At 42.1% G+C, this 18,580-nt stretch overlaps 1 protein-coding gene across 2 annotated transcripts in view; it reads right to left on the minus strand.

Annotated features, from left to right (window-relative positions):
• Positions 1-10,271: 10,271 nt before the first annotated feature.
• Positions 10,272-18,580, minus strand: part of LOC140278580 (DNA-directed RNA polymerase III subunit RPC4) — a 60,473-nt gene continuing 52,164 nt past the window's right edge. Inside the window, exon 9 of one of the 2 annotated variants that reach the window (XM_072373621.1) lies at positions 10,272-11,481. In XM_072373621.1, the coding sequence (XP_072229722.1) occupies positions 11,341-11,481 (141 nt within the window). In that variant the 3' untranslated portion in view covers positions 10,272-11,340. The remainder of the gene's footprint in view (positions 11,482-18,580) is intronic. The other variant, XM_072373622.1, reaches the window with a different exon arrangement.

Consider the following 18,580-nt stretch of genomic DNA (forward strand, 5'->3'; position numbering starts at 1 on the left):
TCTCTGGTCACTGTGGCTGTTTTTAAATGCACCATAAAAATAAACCTTGACTTGACTTGTAACTCAGACTCACTGCAGCTGCCTTTAAATGTCTCTGAGTTTTCCTCTTTAAGAAAGCCATTGGTGATCACGTATCACACATTTTATTGCTGTGTTTTTGTTACTATTCTAATAATCTAACTCACTTTAAACCTTTCTGTAAAGCACTTTGGTGCTCTGTTAAGAGAACAGATACATTGTTTCATAGATCTGCTGCAGTTAAATAGTTAAATGGTTTAAATACTGATGATAAATATTAACTCAGAATTGGTGAAAATATCTCTGCCTTTTTACAGGTTTACAGATTTACTGACTTCTTTATTTAAGCTGTTAAAGATCTGACCATTAAATTTCCTTATGATATAACAAATATAAATGCTATAATATCTGATTAATGTGATATCAGTTTATTTAAGATTAGATAACTTAATCAATCAGATGGAATGAAAGTCTATTCTATTGTCTATTCTTAGTCCCCTCCTCTTCTCGCTGTACTTTCTGCCCTTGGGTTCCATTTTCAGAATCAGATCCGAATCAGAAGCATTTATTGTCAATCAAGCATTACAACATTACATTGCACGCAGATTGGTGTTTATCCAACGAGGGGGGTGGGGGGTGGGCGGTGGGGGGTGGGCAAGAGGAGAGGAGAGGGGGGAAAAAATAGGGAGTACAATGTGGGGCCGGGAAAAAGGTCACCATCCACCATAAAAACTCAAAATATAAACAAACATTTGCTCGTTTCACACATAAAAACGCAAGACACACGAAGGCGTGGGACGGGTAAGCCCAGAGAGTTGCTATGTCTGGCTCTCAACCAATGTTTCAGTTCACTAGATGTCATCGTGATACCACAGCAGGTTGCCATGGAGAAGTCCTTGATTGGGTCCCAGTCGGGGTCAACAATCACCAGGTGTCCAAGAAGAAGGGAGGGGGGAGAAGTAGTTCAGAGCGTCTCACAGCAGCGATCTCAGGGGGGGTTGTTTCAGCAGTGGCCTTGGCCGAGGCTGTTGCCAGGAGAGCAGGAATGCAGATTAGATTATGATAGTTGGTTAGGGCGAGTAGTCGTTTTTCAATGGACACAACTCCCTCTGTTTGTCCATTCTGGTCACAAAAACGATCCATACGCCTTTGCACAGCCACCAGCTTCTCCAAGATGTTTTCCATATTGCGGTTAATGACTACAGTCTGAGAGCCAAAAGCTCTGCCCACCGATTCAAAAATGCCGGACAGCTTGGGGCCTGTGACTGCTGTCTCCGACTTCTGAATTTTGCGATACACCAGGGCAATGCCTAATCCAATCAGCAGAAAGCCCGTTATCATGGTTCCGAATAGAGACCAGCTGATAAATTCCATGATTTAGTTTGAAAGCAATGCAGAGAGAGGCACTGAAGTTGAGACAGGACCGGACAAGACAAGAGAAGCAGGAGAGATATGGGAGAGGGAAGAATCAGGAGAGAGTAGAAATGCGACCGCCTTCGTTGAGAGACGGAAGAAGAATTTTGAGAAAATATGAAATTTCATTTCATTGATATGACGACGATTGTCAAATTTACATTCCTCTGAGAAAGTATGATTGCCACTCTGTTCAGCCTTTGTTGGAATGCTTCAACAACATCAAAGCATGGATGGCCTGACCTTCTTGAGTTTTAATGATAAAAAGACTGAGGTCATATTATTCCTCCCAATTGGTTCTTGTGACACCCACCATGTGGAACTTTGGCGCCTTGACTCCATATTTGAAACTCACTGCCACCAAATTGGGGTAAAAATAGATGCTGATCTTAAATTTGACCCACAGATCAGCTCGATAGTAAAAACCAGCTTTTTCCAACTGCAACAAATTTCCAAAATAAAGTCTATTTTGTCCAGGCAGGACTTTGAAAAGATCATTACCACTAACAAAGGTGGTTGTTGTGGTGTGAGGAGCAGTGATGGCTGGCATTAGGGGAGTGACTCTGGGATGCCAGTGATCACTATCTAGCCTCCTGGAGGTGTTGTGGGCCCAACTAGACGAAACTCTGATGAAAGGAGGTTCCCACCTGATGACCCCAATGACATGTTGGCCAGCACTGCTCACTGGTCTGTATAGGGATTATAGGGAATTATTCGCTGAGTCTGATCCATTTTTTCTTTAGCACAAGTTTCTTGTGTTTTCCTTGAATGTCTTGATTATTGTAATGCGCTGTATTTCGGGGTCCCTCTCTCACTTTCATCTTGTCCAAAATGCAGCTGCTCGTCTTTTAACCCAATCACACAGGTGATAACATATCACTCCTGTTATGGCTGCCCTTCATTGGCTCCCTGTGTGCTACAGAATTGATTTTAAAATATGTTAATTTTTCTTAAATGTTTGAATGGCCTTGAAATGGTTTTTTGTCCCCCTGACCGAAGACAGCGCTCTCCTGACAACATTCATCACTCCATTTGGTAGCTATTGCTTCAACAGGCTGCCATTTGGAATATCCTCCGCTACAGAACACTTTCAGCGATGTATGACACAACTTCTGGAGGGCTGTGAGGGCGTGGTGTGCGATGCTGATGACATTTTAGTGTATGGCACAGAACAGACTGATCATGATAGTAGACTGCACCAGGTGCTGATGACACTTAGTAAGGAGGGGCTGACCCTGAATAAAGAAAAGTGTGAATTCGCCAAAAACAAACTCATGTTTTTTTAGCTCACCCAGAGTCCTGGCAGTGTACTCACCACATGCAGAGACACGCGTGTCAGCTGATGCATCGTCGTTCGGGATTGGAGCGGTTCTGATCCAGAAACAGCCAGAAAGTGAGGACTGGAAACCGGTGGTGTTTATCTCCAGACAGCTATCTGATGCTGAAAAACACTATGCTCAAATCGAGAAGGAGGCATTGGCAGCGACCTGGGCATGTGGGCGGCTGCAATCGTACCTGCTAGGTATGAGCTTCATGATTGAGACGGATCACAAACCCTTGGTCCCCTTGCAGAGTTCCAAAGCGCTGGATGAGCTTCCTCCTCGAGTCTTAAGATTTAGATTAAGACTGTTGAAATTCACATATAACATTGTACTCGTGCCAGGAAAGCAGCTCATCACGGCAGACACACTGTCACGAGCTCCAGTAGGCTACACAGCCACACAGGAAGGGAAAGGCAGATGTTCAAATCTTTGTGGACTCCAGCAGACTCTCAGTCAGAGTCTCTCCCAGTCACTGAAGCAAGACTGCAACAGCTAGCAGAGAAGCAGAAAGATGACCCTGTCTGCAGTACAGTGAAGCAGTACTGCCTAACAAAATGGCCTGGCAGAGTTCACTTGCCACCTATCGGTGGTTCGACTCTGGCTTCCCCAGGCTACATGTCGAAGCGTCCTTGGGCAAGACACTGAACCCCACGTTGCCTCCCAGTGTATCACTGGGGTATGAATGTGTGTATGAATGATTAGAAAAGCATGTAGTTAAGTATCTTAAGACGTGCTGTATGAATGTGTGTGAGTGGGGTGAATGTGGCATGTAGTGAAGCACTTTGAGTGGTCAGTTAGACTAGAAAAGCGCTGTACAAGTCCATTTACCATTTACCTGTTATTGGACCCTACTGGTACGTGAGACAGTACCTGTCTGTGGCCTGTCTGTCTGTTGTCCCTCTTAAAGGGACAGAGGATTGTCATTCCCGGCTCTTTGAGAGATGACTTGCTTGACATCGTCCACCAAGGGATAGGAAAGTTCAGAGCCAGGGCCCATCAGTCGGTCTGGTGGCAAGGGTTGTCAACGGAAATAAAGAATAAAGTGGGAAACTGTCCCATATCAAACATAGGACCACACAGAGGGAACCTCTGTTGACGACCCCTATACCTGAGAGACCGTGGCAACGTGTCGGAACAGATTTATTCATCTGGGACAAGAAAACCTACCTTGTAGTGATAGACTATTTCTCTCGCTATATTGAAGTGGTGCACCATCATGTCGCATCAGCCGATACAGTCATATCGGCTCTGAAGAACATCTTCGCCCGGCATGGAGTTCCAGTGGTGCTAATGTCGGACAATGGGCCGCAGTTTGCTTCTTCTCTCTTCAATGACTTGCCAGTGAGCATGGTTTTACTCACACGACCAACAGCCCACGATACCCACAAGCCAACGGCAAAGCTGAGCGGGCAGTGGCCACTGTAAAAGGCTTATGGAAAGAAGGAGATTACGCAAAAGCACTACTTAACTACTGAGCCACCCCTTTGGAGAACGGATATTCTCCAGCACAGCTACTCATGGGGAGACAGTTAAGAACCACACTCCCACAAGTGCCCAAAACACTGTGTCCTCGATGGCCAAACATCAAACAGCTCCGAAGCACAGTGTTATGAGGTGCGAATGGCGATCGCCCTCTTCATCACGGGCCCAGGCGTTTGCTGTCCGCCACTCCACCTCCCGGTGACCGGGTTCAGCGTCACCAGAATAACTCACAGACTTTTCCTTGCTGGTTTCTTGGTGGAGGTATTTATTGTGCCCCCCTTGCTCCCCACATGTGTGTTCAGTCCCCAAATTATTACAGTCTGTACATATCTTTTTTACCAATCAAGCCCACATCAGCTCCATCCATCATTCCCAGCCATTTATCGCTCTCTTCTACACCCGTCTTTTCTCCATTTAAAGGGCTCCCTCTCTTAATTAAACTCCTCCCCCATAATCAACCTCCGGGTAACAGGTGCTCCTTATCACCTGCAGCCGACATAGATTCCCCCAATACACAGAAATACTCATACACAACCACCAACATAACAGTTTTTAGATTAGCACCCATCAATGCCAGTGATGTCCCAGTCTCCATACTTATCCAACCCCAAACCCACAGACTAGTAGGTGTGCACCCCTAATAGCCTGCAGACTACAGATCAGGTCCTGGGAAATGAGGGACGGGGTCACTCCGTCACACACAGAGACACAATGAAAACGAAAACGAGCAACACTACAACAAACGCCACAGAACACACAATCAACTGGAGTTACAACCAGGCCAGAGTGTATGGATCACTACAGAGAGCACTCACGGGACGGTCATAGAAAAGACAACTGCTCCGAGATTGTATCTTGTCAGAACAGAGGATGGGCTGTTGAGGAGAAACCGTGCACACTTGCGAGCATCCCAGTGTCTGCCTCCTGATCCAACCAACGGAGAGGACACCGACTCGGACAGTGTAGACCAACCTGCAGCAGAGCCAGATGCTACATATGTTACAAGTTCAGGCTTGTAACACTCACGTCCGCCTAAGACACTGGATTTGTGATGTCACAGTTTAAAAGGAGTTCTGGTTTGTCATTGACAATGTTGTCAAAGAAAATGTTAATGAAGGAGAATGTAACTGTGAATTATTGTTTTACTTAAAAGGGCTAGATGTTGTGTAAGGTTAATCTAACCTGTTACGCCTCAGCCAATCAGGGAGCGGGTTGTTAGTATGTGGGCAATAGGGAAGTGACGTCATGGTTGTATCCTATGATACGAAGTTGGAAGTAAACAGTTAACAGCAACTCACTCTCTCTATCTCGTTATTATAATAGATGGTCATAGTAACGTAACAGTCTTAACTGTGAGCACGAATTCAAGTTTGTGGGTACGAGTAGAAAAGTGCTGAAATGACGTTACGCAGGTCACAGGGAAAAGTAATCGAACCGCATTTCTTCAAAACGCGCATGTGCCAAAGCCAAAGATGGCTGACAGTCATAGATATATACACATAGACGCCACATTTGAGCTTGTCAGGCACGTCAACACGGCCGCCATCTTGGGACGGGGTATCTGACAGCGGTTAGTTACGGTTAGAGCGGGTCTGACAGCTGTGCATCTAGCAAGACTTTTGCACCACTTACGGATGTTTTCATGGAATAAATGCCTAAACGTAGAAAACTTGGAATAACATTTCGCAAGTAAGAAGTTGTTTTAGATTATTTAACTGTTTATATTATATGAATGTGTTGAGTTTGATGTATCTCTTAAGATAACATAAATTAAACTAGCTTATTACTAGCTTACGTCAGGACAAGAAAACAAAATATGTTTTTGTTAGTAAGACATCAGTAGGGTGATGAAAGTGACGTTTGGCAGTCACTGTATATAATTGTGCTGAGTAGGTCATGATATTCCCAAATGATCTATTAAATCAGTTTCATAGTACTAACGTGAACATCAAAGGGGAACTCCGGTACTTTTAAACCTAGACCTTATTTCTGGCATGAAAGAATTTTATGTACTCACCGATAACAGTTTGGCGAAAGTCGGCGTCCTTCGGAAGATATTTAGATCACTCACAATCTGTGTATATCCATATAATGGGAAAGAGCAGGGCATAGGACCGAGTGGAGATGCCCGCTCAGGTGAAGCATCACAGGTAAAGTCAACAACATGTATATTCAATATTTATTTCATAAAATTGTACTATTTAAAATAATATACAGTTCATGGATTTACAGACTTACTGCTTTAGCTTGCAAGTTAGTACTAGCATTAGAAGTTGGCTTGAGATAGTTAATTAGAGCTGACCTGCAAAATATGAAATAATTAATTTGACACATAATGTTGATCAAAATACAACTTTTGTTGTTTTAGAAATTGTGTCATTTGGCGTATAAATCTATCCATCGTATATGTCCAGTCTCTTTTCTTCTTTGCTAATCCTGCTCTCAGCCATGTACATTTGTTTACAACAGCGTTTGTGTCGCAGTGCCGCAGAGACAAGAGCTGGGACACCGAGTCAGAGTCTCCATGTAACAAGTAGTTTATTTAACAAGCACTAATACTCTGAAACTGTTTTAATTAAGGTAAAAATTAACCATTAAATTGACCAAGGCAAATATCCCATCCTCCTCTGATCAGAGCAGCATCCCTCGAAATGGCAGCGATTGGCAACATTCAATAGAGCCCTATAATAAATAACTAGAAAAATCTCTGAAGAAATTTTGATGGGTGCCAAGCTACTACCCGTCGAGACAGAGGCTATCATGTTATATTGTATTAGGAACACATATCACACAGGCTGGCATAAAGCTGTTACAGTAGGGCAGACATCTTGGCTCTGCCCTCATAAGCAGTATTAGAACAGGCCAGCCACGTTGGCTCTGACCTCATAATTAGTTGCTATGGGAGACAGCTAGATGTGTGAGGCAGGAGCCAACTGACAAAACTGCTATCACTTTGTCCCCTTAAAATCATGGGGTTTTAATAATGAAGCACAAGTCTGGGCCAAACGGTCGCTGTTCGAAAAGTTGAAGTCGTATCCGAAAAATTCTTTCACTGTGAGCACCAGAAGGGACGGGGGAAGCCAGCGGTGTAATTTTTATTCTGTGTTTTTTATGGCAGTTTTAAAATGAGTTTTCACTCTGATTTCATGAGTATCTGTTTATAATGAGATGGAATGTTCCCTCTCTGCGCTCAGAGGTGATTTGGGAGAAATCTGTGAGGCCAAGCTCAATGAGAGTGACTTTGTGTGAAGGACAAAAATACCTATGTTTTGAAGTAAAATTTGTCTAGGTCAGGCAGACATTTTGGACGTGAGAGGCATTTGTTCGAGTAATTCTTTTTTTTGTAATTTTAGAGTAGGAGTTATACAGTGCCAAAGCTGTATAATCTATCAACAAGCCCTTTAGGTCAGTTGAGTTGAGTTGAGTTGAGAAAGTTGAGTCTTTCCTGTCACATAAACTTTGAATGATGTCTCTGTGATGCCGTATGGCTGAGTTAGGAGGCCTCCAAAAGAAAAAATCGGGGACATTTTCATTGCAGTGGAGAAAAATCATCAAATATAATCATTATGAAATAAAAATTAAAAAAACAGGGACAAGTACTTTTTCATGCATCTTAACCAGCTTTTTTATTACACAAAAGGTGTAATAACCACCTCAGGCTCCACCTCAGGAGCCTGGGCAGAGGAGAACATGAGACAAACATCATCACCTGGTAATCTCATGCTAATGTAAAACCATCAAGTTGTATTTTAGACCTTTTAGTTGACAGGACCTTAAGTTTACTGTAATTAAACCTTTACTTAAAAAACCTACTCTTGATTCAGAAGTGTTGGCTAATTATCAACCTATATCCAATCTCCCTTTTTTGTCTAAAGTTCTTGAAAAAATAGTTGCAGCTCAACTTTGTGATCATTTATATAGAAATAATCTGTTTGAAGAGTTTCAGTCAGGATTCAGAGTGCATCATAGCACAGAAACAGCACTGGTGAAACTTACCAATGATCTCCTCTTAGCCTATGATAGCGGACTTGTTTCTGTGCTTGTCCTGTTGGATCTCAGTGTTGCATTTGATACGATCGATCACAGCATTCTGTTACAGAGACTTGAACATGTTATTGGGATTAAAGGAACTGCATTAGGCTGGTTTAAGTCATATTTATCTGATAGAATCCAGTTTGTTCTTGTAAATGAAAAATCTTCCTCACACATTGGAGTAAGTCATGGAGTTCCTCAGGGTTCGGTGCTTGGACCAATTCTTTTTACTTTATACATGCTTCCATTAGGTAACATTATTAGACAGCATGGCATAAATTTCCATTGTTATGCTGATGATACTCAGCTGTACTTATCTATGAAACCAGATGAAACCAATAGGCACAACACCAATGTCACATATGCGCCATGTGTGAAGTCCACCGGAAGTGCCTCAGAACATCACATTTGGATACGATGCCTTTATGCAGTCAGCCAACAAGCGAACAGTAGTGTGCAAAGAGTGCGGCACAAAGATACACAATTGTGGTTCAACTACATCAAACTCCATCCGGCATGTGAAAACACACCCAGACCGGTTAGTCACTTGCTAATGTGACATTAAAATGAGCAATTAGCCAATAAACTAGCCACAAAAAACTGTGTGCTAATGCTGTGAACAGGCAGATTGCATAGCCCATTTGCTGTTGACCATATGTGACAGAATTTGGGTTAACATTTCACCAGGTGTAGCATGTGTAAGAAGATTAGTCTATGCCATTGTCTTCAGTTACAGTTACCCATCTAGGAAGCTTAAAAAAAAGATTCTTTCAAGTGAAACCCACATTTCATGTTTCTTTTTTTCCTGCTGTATTGAGAAACTTGTTAGACAAATGTATGGGTCAATAGTTCTTTGACTCACAACATCTCACATTAATGGATAAAAGGTACCCTTGTATAAATAATAAATCTAATAATACAATCAGCGGTACAGTGGTAAGTGAATTTAAGGGCTATACAGTGATATTGTGTTGAAGCATTTCCACAATCTTAACTGCATCAAACTACTGCCCTCCATTGTAATGTGAACAGAGCAGTCTCCTACCAGCAGCCATTTCAAATGTGGCTTTGCTGCTCCCCAACTTTATCATGTTTTGCAAAATAGGGACAACAGCAATGCCAGAGATCTTCAGCTTAGTTTTGTGATGATTATTCATTAAAAAATTAATTATTAAATTAGATTCCAAAAAATTAAACAATGTGAACAGCTATAGTGTCGTTGGTGACTTTGGGGACATTAAAGTTATCTGAGGCAGGTTGCTGCTTCTACACAGAAGCTTCTCCGTGCAAGGGGCAGAACGGGTTGTAGAAGAATTCACTGCAAAATGACAAGAATTGTCCAAGTGTTGGAATTAGTTTTGGTTGCTGAGCAACTCTGATGAGGTGAATTTAAATTCACAAAAGATTGACAAAAAGGTTGACAAGCTTAACGCTGGCTCTCTTGGTGAGCAAAACTAGGTGAAGATGCTGCAGCAGCAGAGTTCAAAACGTGCTATAGAAAGGAGACAGGATGATGACCGACGAACGAAAAAACACAAAAGCGTCTGTCTTTCTATTACTTCATGTTCTTTCATTGTTTGAATCTTTGTCTTCCTTCTCATCTCCCTCTCCTGCCATCTTTCTGGTTACTTAATTTCTTAACTCTGCAAAACTCTTCTCTCTATTCCATTTTCAAAGACTCTCCTCTCAAAACTGACTTTTCCTCGCGGGTTCCGGAGTTTGATTCGTGGAGGCGGGGCATGACGTAGGCCTACGCTATACTTTCAGCCAATGGTATGCCTGAAACTGTTGTGGGTCTGCCTGGGTGTGTTTTGTAATACGATCTAATCCTAACCGTAAGAAATGAAACAAAGGAACTTGATTCCTTCATTCCTCCGCTTCATAAACATTTGTTAAGAGGATTCTAAAAACACCATAACGTGTTAAGATATAAAGGGTAAAGATGTAGCATAAACTTAGGATATAAAGACATCAAAAACAACATAACATAACATAACATGATGGTTATGAGTCCCAAAATTCAGATGGATATCTGTATAATTATGACATATGAATAACAAACCAACCAGTGTTATTTTACTGTTAAACACAGAATACAATAAGAAACAGCTGAAGCATTGGTTAATAGTTGCATTATTTCATATAAATGTCATATGCAAGTTGTTGACTTCATTAGGGTTTAACCATTCAGTACTACAAACCACTTGGGGACGATTAGTCATTTTCCAAAATAATAATATCTTCCGTAGCCTTCCACGTACAATCATGAAAAAGGTATTAAAATCCAGCTTGTGATATCACTGAGAACATGAAAGAACTTGTACAAAGATATAAAGCACATTTAATACAGTTTCAAGATTTAGCTAAAAAGTTATTCTGAGTGAGATCCTTTTGAGAGGTCCATGCAGCGGCTGTTTCTGGCTTGAGTCAGAGTCGGGGCAAACTGTCACTGTTCGTTTACTTTGACCCAGATAAGGTCAGAAGTGTTCTGGACTGGTTTTCTCCAATATTCTCCTTGAGAAGGTTGTTTGTTGGTTCAGTTAGTTTGCATCAATCCATTAATGCATTTACCTAAATTTATGGTACAGGTCTGTGGAGGGAGGGGCTGAGAAAACTCCTCCAAAATGCTTTTGTGGGCAAAGGTTGTTGTAAATTTCTCCTCCTTGATGTAGAAATCCCCCATCTGGTATTTCCACACTGACCATCCCCACAAAAGAATGTTAGAGTCATTTAAAGTGTTAGGCTTCCACGCTTGAGTTCGCTACACAGCTTCAGAATAAGTATCTTTATTGATATTATACCAAGTACAATTAAATTTCTGTACATGTAGAAACCGTCTCAAACTCAGACTAACATTAATGTTCACCTCTTCTTCCCTTAAAAGTATTTAAAAGTCTTCATTATAAATCCATCCAAAAGATTTCAGAGTAGAAATATAAAAATGATTAATCTTGATAGTAACATTTTCATTACTGTATGTTAGTGATCTGTAAAGAGCAACACATCACATCAGATCAAACAAAGCTTTACTGGTCTGTAAGCATCACCTCTGCGGGGTCTGGATGTGAGATCATCACTGGCCCTTTGGCTCCTGTGTAGCAGCTTGTCTCAGTAAGACCTGGAAGTTTGGAGATAATACCAGCTTGTGATGGACGTTTCCCAAGACCATCATGTTTCCAGATTGCCCATCAGAAAGATGAACAGACACCAGTTGCTGAAGAAAGAGGGACATAAGATTTTGGTGTTAACAGCAACAGAATGGTTTTCATTACCCCTGACACAATGATATGACCTGTGTTCCCCACTGCTACGAATCTGAAGTTGCAGGTTTCAAAATGTAACTGATGAATATGGGGAAATATTGAATATTCCTAGGACAACATCATAGAGAATTGAGAAAAATCAATGGAAAACACAAAAGAGAAAGAAAAGCTTTAGTCCACTTTCCACCTACTAGAGATGGGGACTGTGTGTGAAATTTGTGTGACTGCAGACGCTTCAGCTGTTTAAAAGAACCTTTTTGTTTTTTATGTCAGACAATGTTAACTTTTATTTTATCTTTCCAGTTTTCCCACTTTCGATTATTGAACATAGGGGTGTGTGAAATGGCAAAAATATCATATCACGATTTTTTAAAAATAAAATCACGATTTTGATTTTATCACAATTTAAACTGAAAAGTGAAAAACAGAGTGTTGCAGAAGTATTTTCGGCTGGGCAGCTCGTAGCAGGCGTTCGAACCCCTCCTTTTCTACCTTCTTGAACGGTACCATATCTTTTGCAACATAAAAGGTAACTGCTTCTGTTACCTCTTTCTATCACTTGCTTGACTTGTCATGGGAGGGCCTTTGTCAAATGCCTGTGTTAATGTGGTCTGCTTTGGTCTTACGCTAGCTGCTGCCTCCCCTGCGGTGCCGGTGCCGCCGGGCCCCTCGCTGCTTGGTCCCAGCATACTGTTTGGGATGCTTCTTCTTCAAGTGATTGAACAGGTTCGTCGTGTTGCCACCCGGCGTGCGAACCGTTTCTGTGCAAACTTTGCAAATTACATTTGCTTGCGCTTGATCAGTTGCGGAAAATCCAAACCAATTCCATATAATGGAGGTGGAATGTTTTACTCAGCCATGGCTCTCCATGCGGCTACACACACAAACAAGGAGGCGGGTAAGAAAGCGCGTCACTGCCGGTAATTCGCTGTGATTGGTAGGTCAGGTTGACGACGTAATACGTCTGGTGCATCAGCATAGAACTGCAATTTATAGACCAGGGGTCGGGAACCTATGGCTCGCGAGCCAGGTGTGGCTCTTTTGATGATTGCATCTGGCTCGCAGATAAAACAAAATATTCTCACTTGTTTTAATCCATCCATCGATTTTTCACTGCTCATGTCCTGTTCAGGGCTGCAGGAGCAATTGTCCATTATTTTAATTGGATGATACTGGACTACGTTGGCCGTTGCAGCGTAAAACAGGTAAACGCCCCCTTTTGAATCAGTCTGCTCGGTCATTAGCTCAAAGCTAACCCTTCGACGAAGAAGATGGCAAAAAGAAAAAAAGATGACGAGTATCGTACATTTCAGGCCGAATGGACTGAAGAATTCGCCTTTGTGGAGAGAGTAAATTCTGCGGTGTGTCTAATTTGCAATGACAAAATTACATCGATGAAACGGTCGAATGTAAAGCGGCACTTCGACACGCGCCATGCTACCTTTGCATCAAAATACCCGGCAGGAGACGGCAGAAAGAAAGCGTGCCAAGAGCTACTGAGCAGGGTACAAGCTAGCCAGCAGCAACTCCGCGTATGGACCCGGCAAGGTGACTATAATTCTGCTAGCTTTGCTGGATCTTTAGCAATAGTGAGGAACGGAAAACCATTCACAGATGCGAGTATGCTAAAACGTTCATGCTAAATGTAGCCGAGGAACTTTTTGATGATCTTCCGAACAAAGACAAGATAATCTTATTATACTGACATTTAATTGAATTCACTTTTAAAATATATTATATGGCTCTCATTGAAATAAATTTCCAGATTTTTTGCTTTCATGGCTCTCTTAGTCAAAAAGGTTCCCGACCCCTGTTATAGACTGTGCCCAAGACGAACCCACGATCTCTGCAGTTTGACAGATTGTCTTCACGTTGCAATCGTTCACGATTTAATATCGTCATATCGCCCACCCCTAATTGAACACACAAGAAATATCTGAATAATTCATTATCTCCCAGAAAAGTACTGCATGAAAATGTAAGTTCAGCTGTCATATTTCCAGGGTGTACCCCACTTACAGCAGCTAGGATGGCTTCAGTCTCTTTAAAAAAAAATTTTTTTTTTTTTTTTTTTTTTTAAACATACAGAGGAGCTTGCTCTTTGACAGATTTACTTTTTAAACCATGGCCACTCCTAAACCTTGTGGAAAGCTTGTCCAGAAGAGTTGAAGCTGTTATAGCTGCAAAGGGTGGGCTGACGTCATATTAAACCCTATGGATTAAGAATGGGATGTCACTTAAGTTCAGATGCATGTAAAGGCAGATGAGCGAATACTTTTGACAATATAGTGTATTATTATTATGGTTTTTGTAATAGCATCTTTACAGGCCTACCTAGATAGACTTTAAAGTTCTGATGCTGGTCTATAAAGCTCTGAATGATCTAGGACCAAAATACATCAGTGACCTTCTGACCCATTTTGAACCTTCCAGATCCCTCAGGTCATCTGGATCCATTTTTTTAATTTTTTAATTTATTTTTTTAAGTCAGTTCCCAGAGTCAGAACCAGACCTGGAGAAGCTGCATTCAGCTTCTATGCTCCACATGTCTGGAACAAACTCCGGGAAAGCCTCAGATCAGCTGAAATACTCAGTGTATTTAAGTCCAGGCTGAAGAATAAAGCTCCAAATAAGCTTGAGTTTCAAAACGTAATCATGTTTATGTGTATATGTATTTAGCAGACGCTTTTATCCAAAGCAACTTACAAATGAAGATATAACAAGCTATATACAAAGCTAACAATTAACTACATAGAAGGAACCCACTAGTCCGACTCTGTCAGAGGTGACAGAGTAGAGATAGGGTGCAGGCATAGAAGGAAGTGCAGAAAGATAAAGTGCAAAGATAGAGGGGGTAGGCAAGTACAAGGTAAGTGCTAGGATAGGAGATGCTCTCTGAAGAGCTGGTTTTCAAGAGCTTCTTGAAGATAGACAGGGACGCCCCTGTTCTGGTAGCGCTCGGTAGGTCATTCCACCATCGTGGGACGACACATGAAAAGACTTTGGATTGTCTTAGGCGTGGTGTAGGCACTGCTAGACGACAATCCTGGGACGAACGGAGGGACCGAGTTGTGACATAAGCCTTTGCAAGAGCATTCAAGTAGATGGGAGCCGTTCCATTAAGCACTTTGTAGGCTAACATCAGTGACTTGAATTTGATGCGGGCGGCTAAGAGTAGCCAGTGGAGTTCAATGAACAGAGGGGTGACGTGTGTTCTTTTAGGCTGATCGAAGACCAGACGCGCCGCTGCGTTCTGGACCATCTGCAGAGGTTTCACAGCACAGGCTGGGAGACCAGTTAGGAGAGCATTGCAGTAGTCAAGGGGGGAGATGACCATGGCCTGCACCAGGAGCTGAGTGGCATGTTGGGTTAGGTATGGTCTGATCTTTCTTATGTTTAGTAATGCAAAGCGGCACGAACGAGCAACCGAGGTAACGTGATCTTTGAAGGTTAGTTGGTCATCAATCATGACACCCAAGTTTCTAGCAACCTTTAATGGAGCAAGAGATAGGGATTCGGTTTGAATACAGATGCTGTGGTGTATGGTTGGTTTGGCTGGAAAGACCAGCAGTTCAGTTTTTGGGAGGTTAAGTTGGAGGTGATGGGCTTTCATCCATGTTGATATGTCAGAGAGACAGTCTGAGATTCGTGCTGAGACCGTGTGGTCATCAGGTGGGAATGACAGATAGAGCTGGGTATCATCAGCATAACATTGGTATGAGAAGCCATGTGATCGGATGATCTTTCCCAGTGAGTTGGTGTATATGGCAAAGAGAAGAGGTCTCAGTACTGAGCCTTAGGGGATCCCTGTGGCAAGGTGGTGCGCTGCAGAACTACTGAGCAGCACTTCATATTTTAACTACTGAGTTTATATTGCTCTGATTTTATCTATTGTTCTTATTTCTTTCTTTTTGTTTAAATTTTAAATCATGCTTTTTATTTCTACTGTTTTAATGTCTCTGTAAAGCACTTTGAATCACCTTGTTGTTGAATTGTGCTATACAAATAAACTTGCCTTAAAAGAATCAAGTTACAGTAGAATAAAAAAATATAAACCCAACATATTTTTACACTTTTCTTTCCTCAAACCTAAATAAAAAACAAAGAACACCCTCACCCAGTGAGAGCCTATCCCAGCTGTCATTGGGTCAGAGGTGGGTACACCCTGGACAGGTCACCAGTCCATCACAAGGTCACACAGAGACACACAACCATGCACGCTCACACTCACTCCTCGGGACTATTTAGAGTCACCAATTTAAACTGACATGCATGTTTTTGGATGGTGGGAGGAAACCGGAGTACCCGGAGAGAACCCACACATACACGGGGAGAACATGCGGACTCCACACAGAAAGAACTGCAATTTTTTTTTTTTTTTAAAGCGCTGCTGACTGACCCAGGGTCTGTTGTGGATCTATTTTAGACATACATGCCGTCTTCCCTCCCATCTTGCAAAGCTCACCAATCAGTAGCGACATGCTACTCGTGGACAGGTCACACTAACCAATCAGTATTAACCTGGACCTCGTGCTTTTTAAGATTAACATATTTTGAAATGGCTTCAGTGGAACCAAAAGCAGAGTTAAGGGATTTATTCCCCCCATAAAACAGCACGGTGGTAATTTGGGAGTATTTCGGATATGAAGCTGCAACAGGTAAAGTTGTCGCGCTAAAGTTGCCACAGACAGGAGTGCATGGCGAAAAAGTCCGGAGAAAAAGATTCTCTGGTCCATTGTAGCAAACAGACTACAATTACAGCATAATTTGCCAGTGTAACTCCATATGAGAGGAGCAGCAGAACACACCGCGAAATAACGACTGCCATAGCGCACTACATTGCTAAGGACATGGTGCCTATTAATACGGTCACCAAAGATGGATTTAAAAACCTCCTCCGCACGCTGGACCGGAGATTTGAGATTCCCTCCCGCACCTATTTCAGCCAGGTTGCCATTCCACAGCTGTACGCGGAGTTTCGAGAAAACATGGTAACAGAGGTGAAAAATGTGGAGTGCTACACCACAACTACTGACATGTGGTCAAGCAGAACAACGGATACCTGTATTTTGTAAATGACAGCTTCGAGTTGAAAAGTCGCTGCCTGCAGACGACATACTTTCCCACAGACCACAGGATTTTTTTTTGCACTATATTTTTGCTCAAAGAAGTTAAAGAATGTACATGTGTGTTTCATGTTAATGAATACATTTGGAAGCATTTCCTACCTTTAGTTTTCATTATTGCATTAGAGTAATAGCTTTTAATGGTATGATGTAATTTTCTGTCATGTTTTTAAATGTTGCTGTACATGTTGTGAATATTACACTGACTGAAACTTTTTGATTTGAAGAAAATCGTAAATCGAATTGAAATTGCAATCTGCTGGAAAAATCGTTCAGCCCTACATCAAGGTGACGTCTTTTCCCGGGAGGTCCGTGGTTATTTCAGCAGGACGATGCCAGACCTCATTCACAGTGTGGCTGTGTGTGCTTGACTGGCCTGCCTGCAGTCCACATCTGTCTCCTACTGAAAATGTATGGAGCATCATGAAGAGGAGAATCAGACAACAACAACAACCACGGACTGCTGAGCAGCTGAAATCTGGGATTCAGCAGGAATGGACACAGATTCCTCTGAAAAACTGAAACAATCAGTGTCCTCAGTTCCCAAAGCATTAAAAAGTGTCATTAAAAGGAAGCTGATGGAACACGATGGGAGCAATGACTTTGGAACAACTTCTACTGCATCAGATTAGAACTGAGCGATATGGCCTAAAATCAATATCACAATATATTGAGCAGTTCACCTCGATAAATGAACGATAACTACCACCACCCCGTGCACAAAAAAAGTTTTGCCACTAGATGGAGCTGTGGCAGCATAATTTCTCCACAGCCAGTAAAATTGATACCAGTATGATTCCCCTGGACCGATTTATTGTAACTATTTTTGTCACTTTAATCCTCTAAGCGCCATGGTCAACTGAAGTCGACAAGATGGCGTCCTGAATAAAACGGCACATTATGGCAAACATAACGTCATATTTTGTTCCTACTCTCCACCTCTGGTTGGCAGAGATGTCACACTTCCCCTCTGATGTAAAAAACGTCATCCGTTTACATAAAATTTTCGTACGACAGCAAGTTGAATCAGAACGAGTTCTTCACCGGGCGAGTACACCATTGAGCAGCAGAACCATATAGTCAGCATTGGCATGTATTTATCTAAAATAATCGCACAATGTCCACTAAAAAATGTACCTGCAAAGAAGTGCTGGGTCTTCTATTCGTTAATCCTGATTCTGAGAGGGAAAATCTAGATGATGGTCCGCTGTCCGCTAGTCCCGGCGCTAGTGGCGACACGTTCCTGCCCCGCGTCCCTGCCTCACCAGCAGTCGGACAAAGTGTTTCCCTTGTGGCGTACTAGTGATGGCCAGTAAAAGGGGGGAGACCCGAATAAGCCCTTTTTCTTTGATCTGTTTGGAGTGGTTTCAAAATAACAAACCCCCTAATTTACAATGATGAGAAACTGAGTGAAAAACCATTCCAAACAAGGACCTTCATCCTTTGAAAGATTCTGGAGTCAGATTAACATCTGCTCGGCCGGCCAGAGGTGAGTTGGATAAACACAGACCCACCTTTTGGTACCAGATAGGTCAGTGGGGTGCGTACCAAGAGCGAGCATTACCATCCTTATCTAAAGAGTTGTAAATTAAGACGTGACACTCACCATCCGGACAAAAGACAGACCCTTGTTGGAAATAAAGAAAAACTTCAGAGCCAGTTTCAGATGGATTAATGAAGCAGTTATGGTTTATAATATGGTGACTACAGCATTAGTGCAAATTAAATGTGTGTGCGTTACAACGAACCGGAGGTCCTAACGACGGAATAACCGTCAGTCAATGAACCATGTGAATAATACATTTTGAATTCTATTGGTCACTCACCATAATCCATCGTCATCTCTTGTTTGAACATGTCAACTGATTCATGTTTACATTGCTTATATTTAATGCCTGTGTGATAAGTATGGTAGTAATGTATT

The sequence above is a fragment of the Leuresthes tenuis genome, unplaced genomic scaffold, assembly GCF_036924035.1.
Source record: "Leuresthes tenuis unplaced genomic scaffold, fLeuTen1.0.hap1 SCAF_20, whole genome shotgun sequence".
NCBI classification, from domain to species: domain Eukaryota; kingdom Metazoa; phylum Chordata; class Actinopteri; order Atheriniformes; family Atherinopsidae; genus Leuresthes; species Leuresthes tenuis.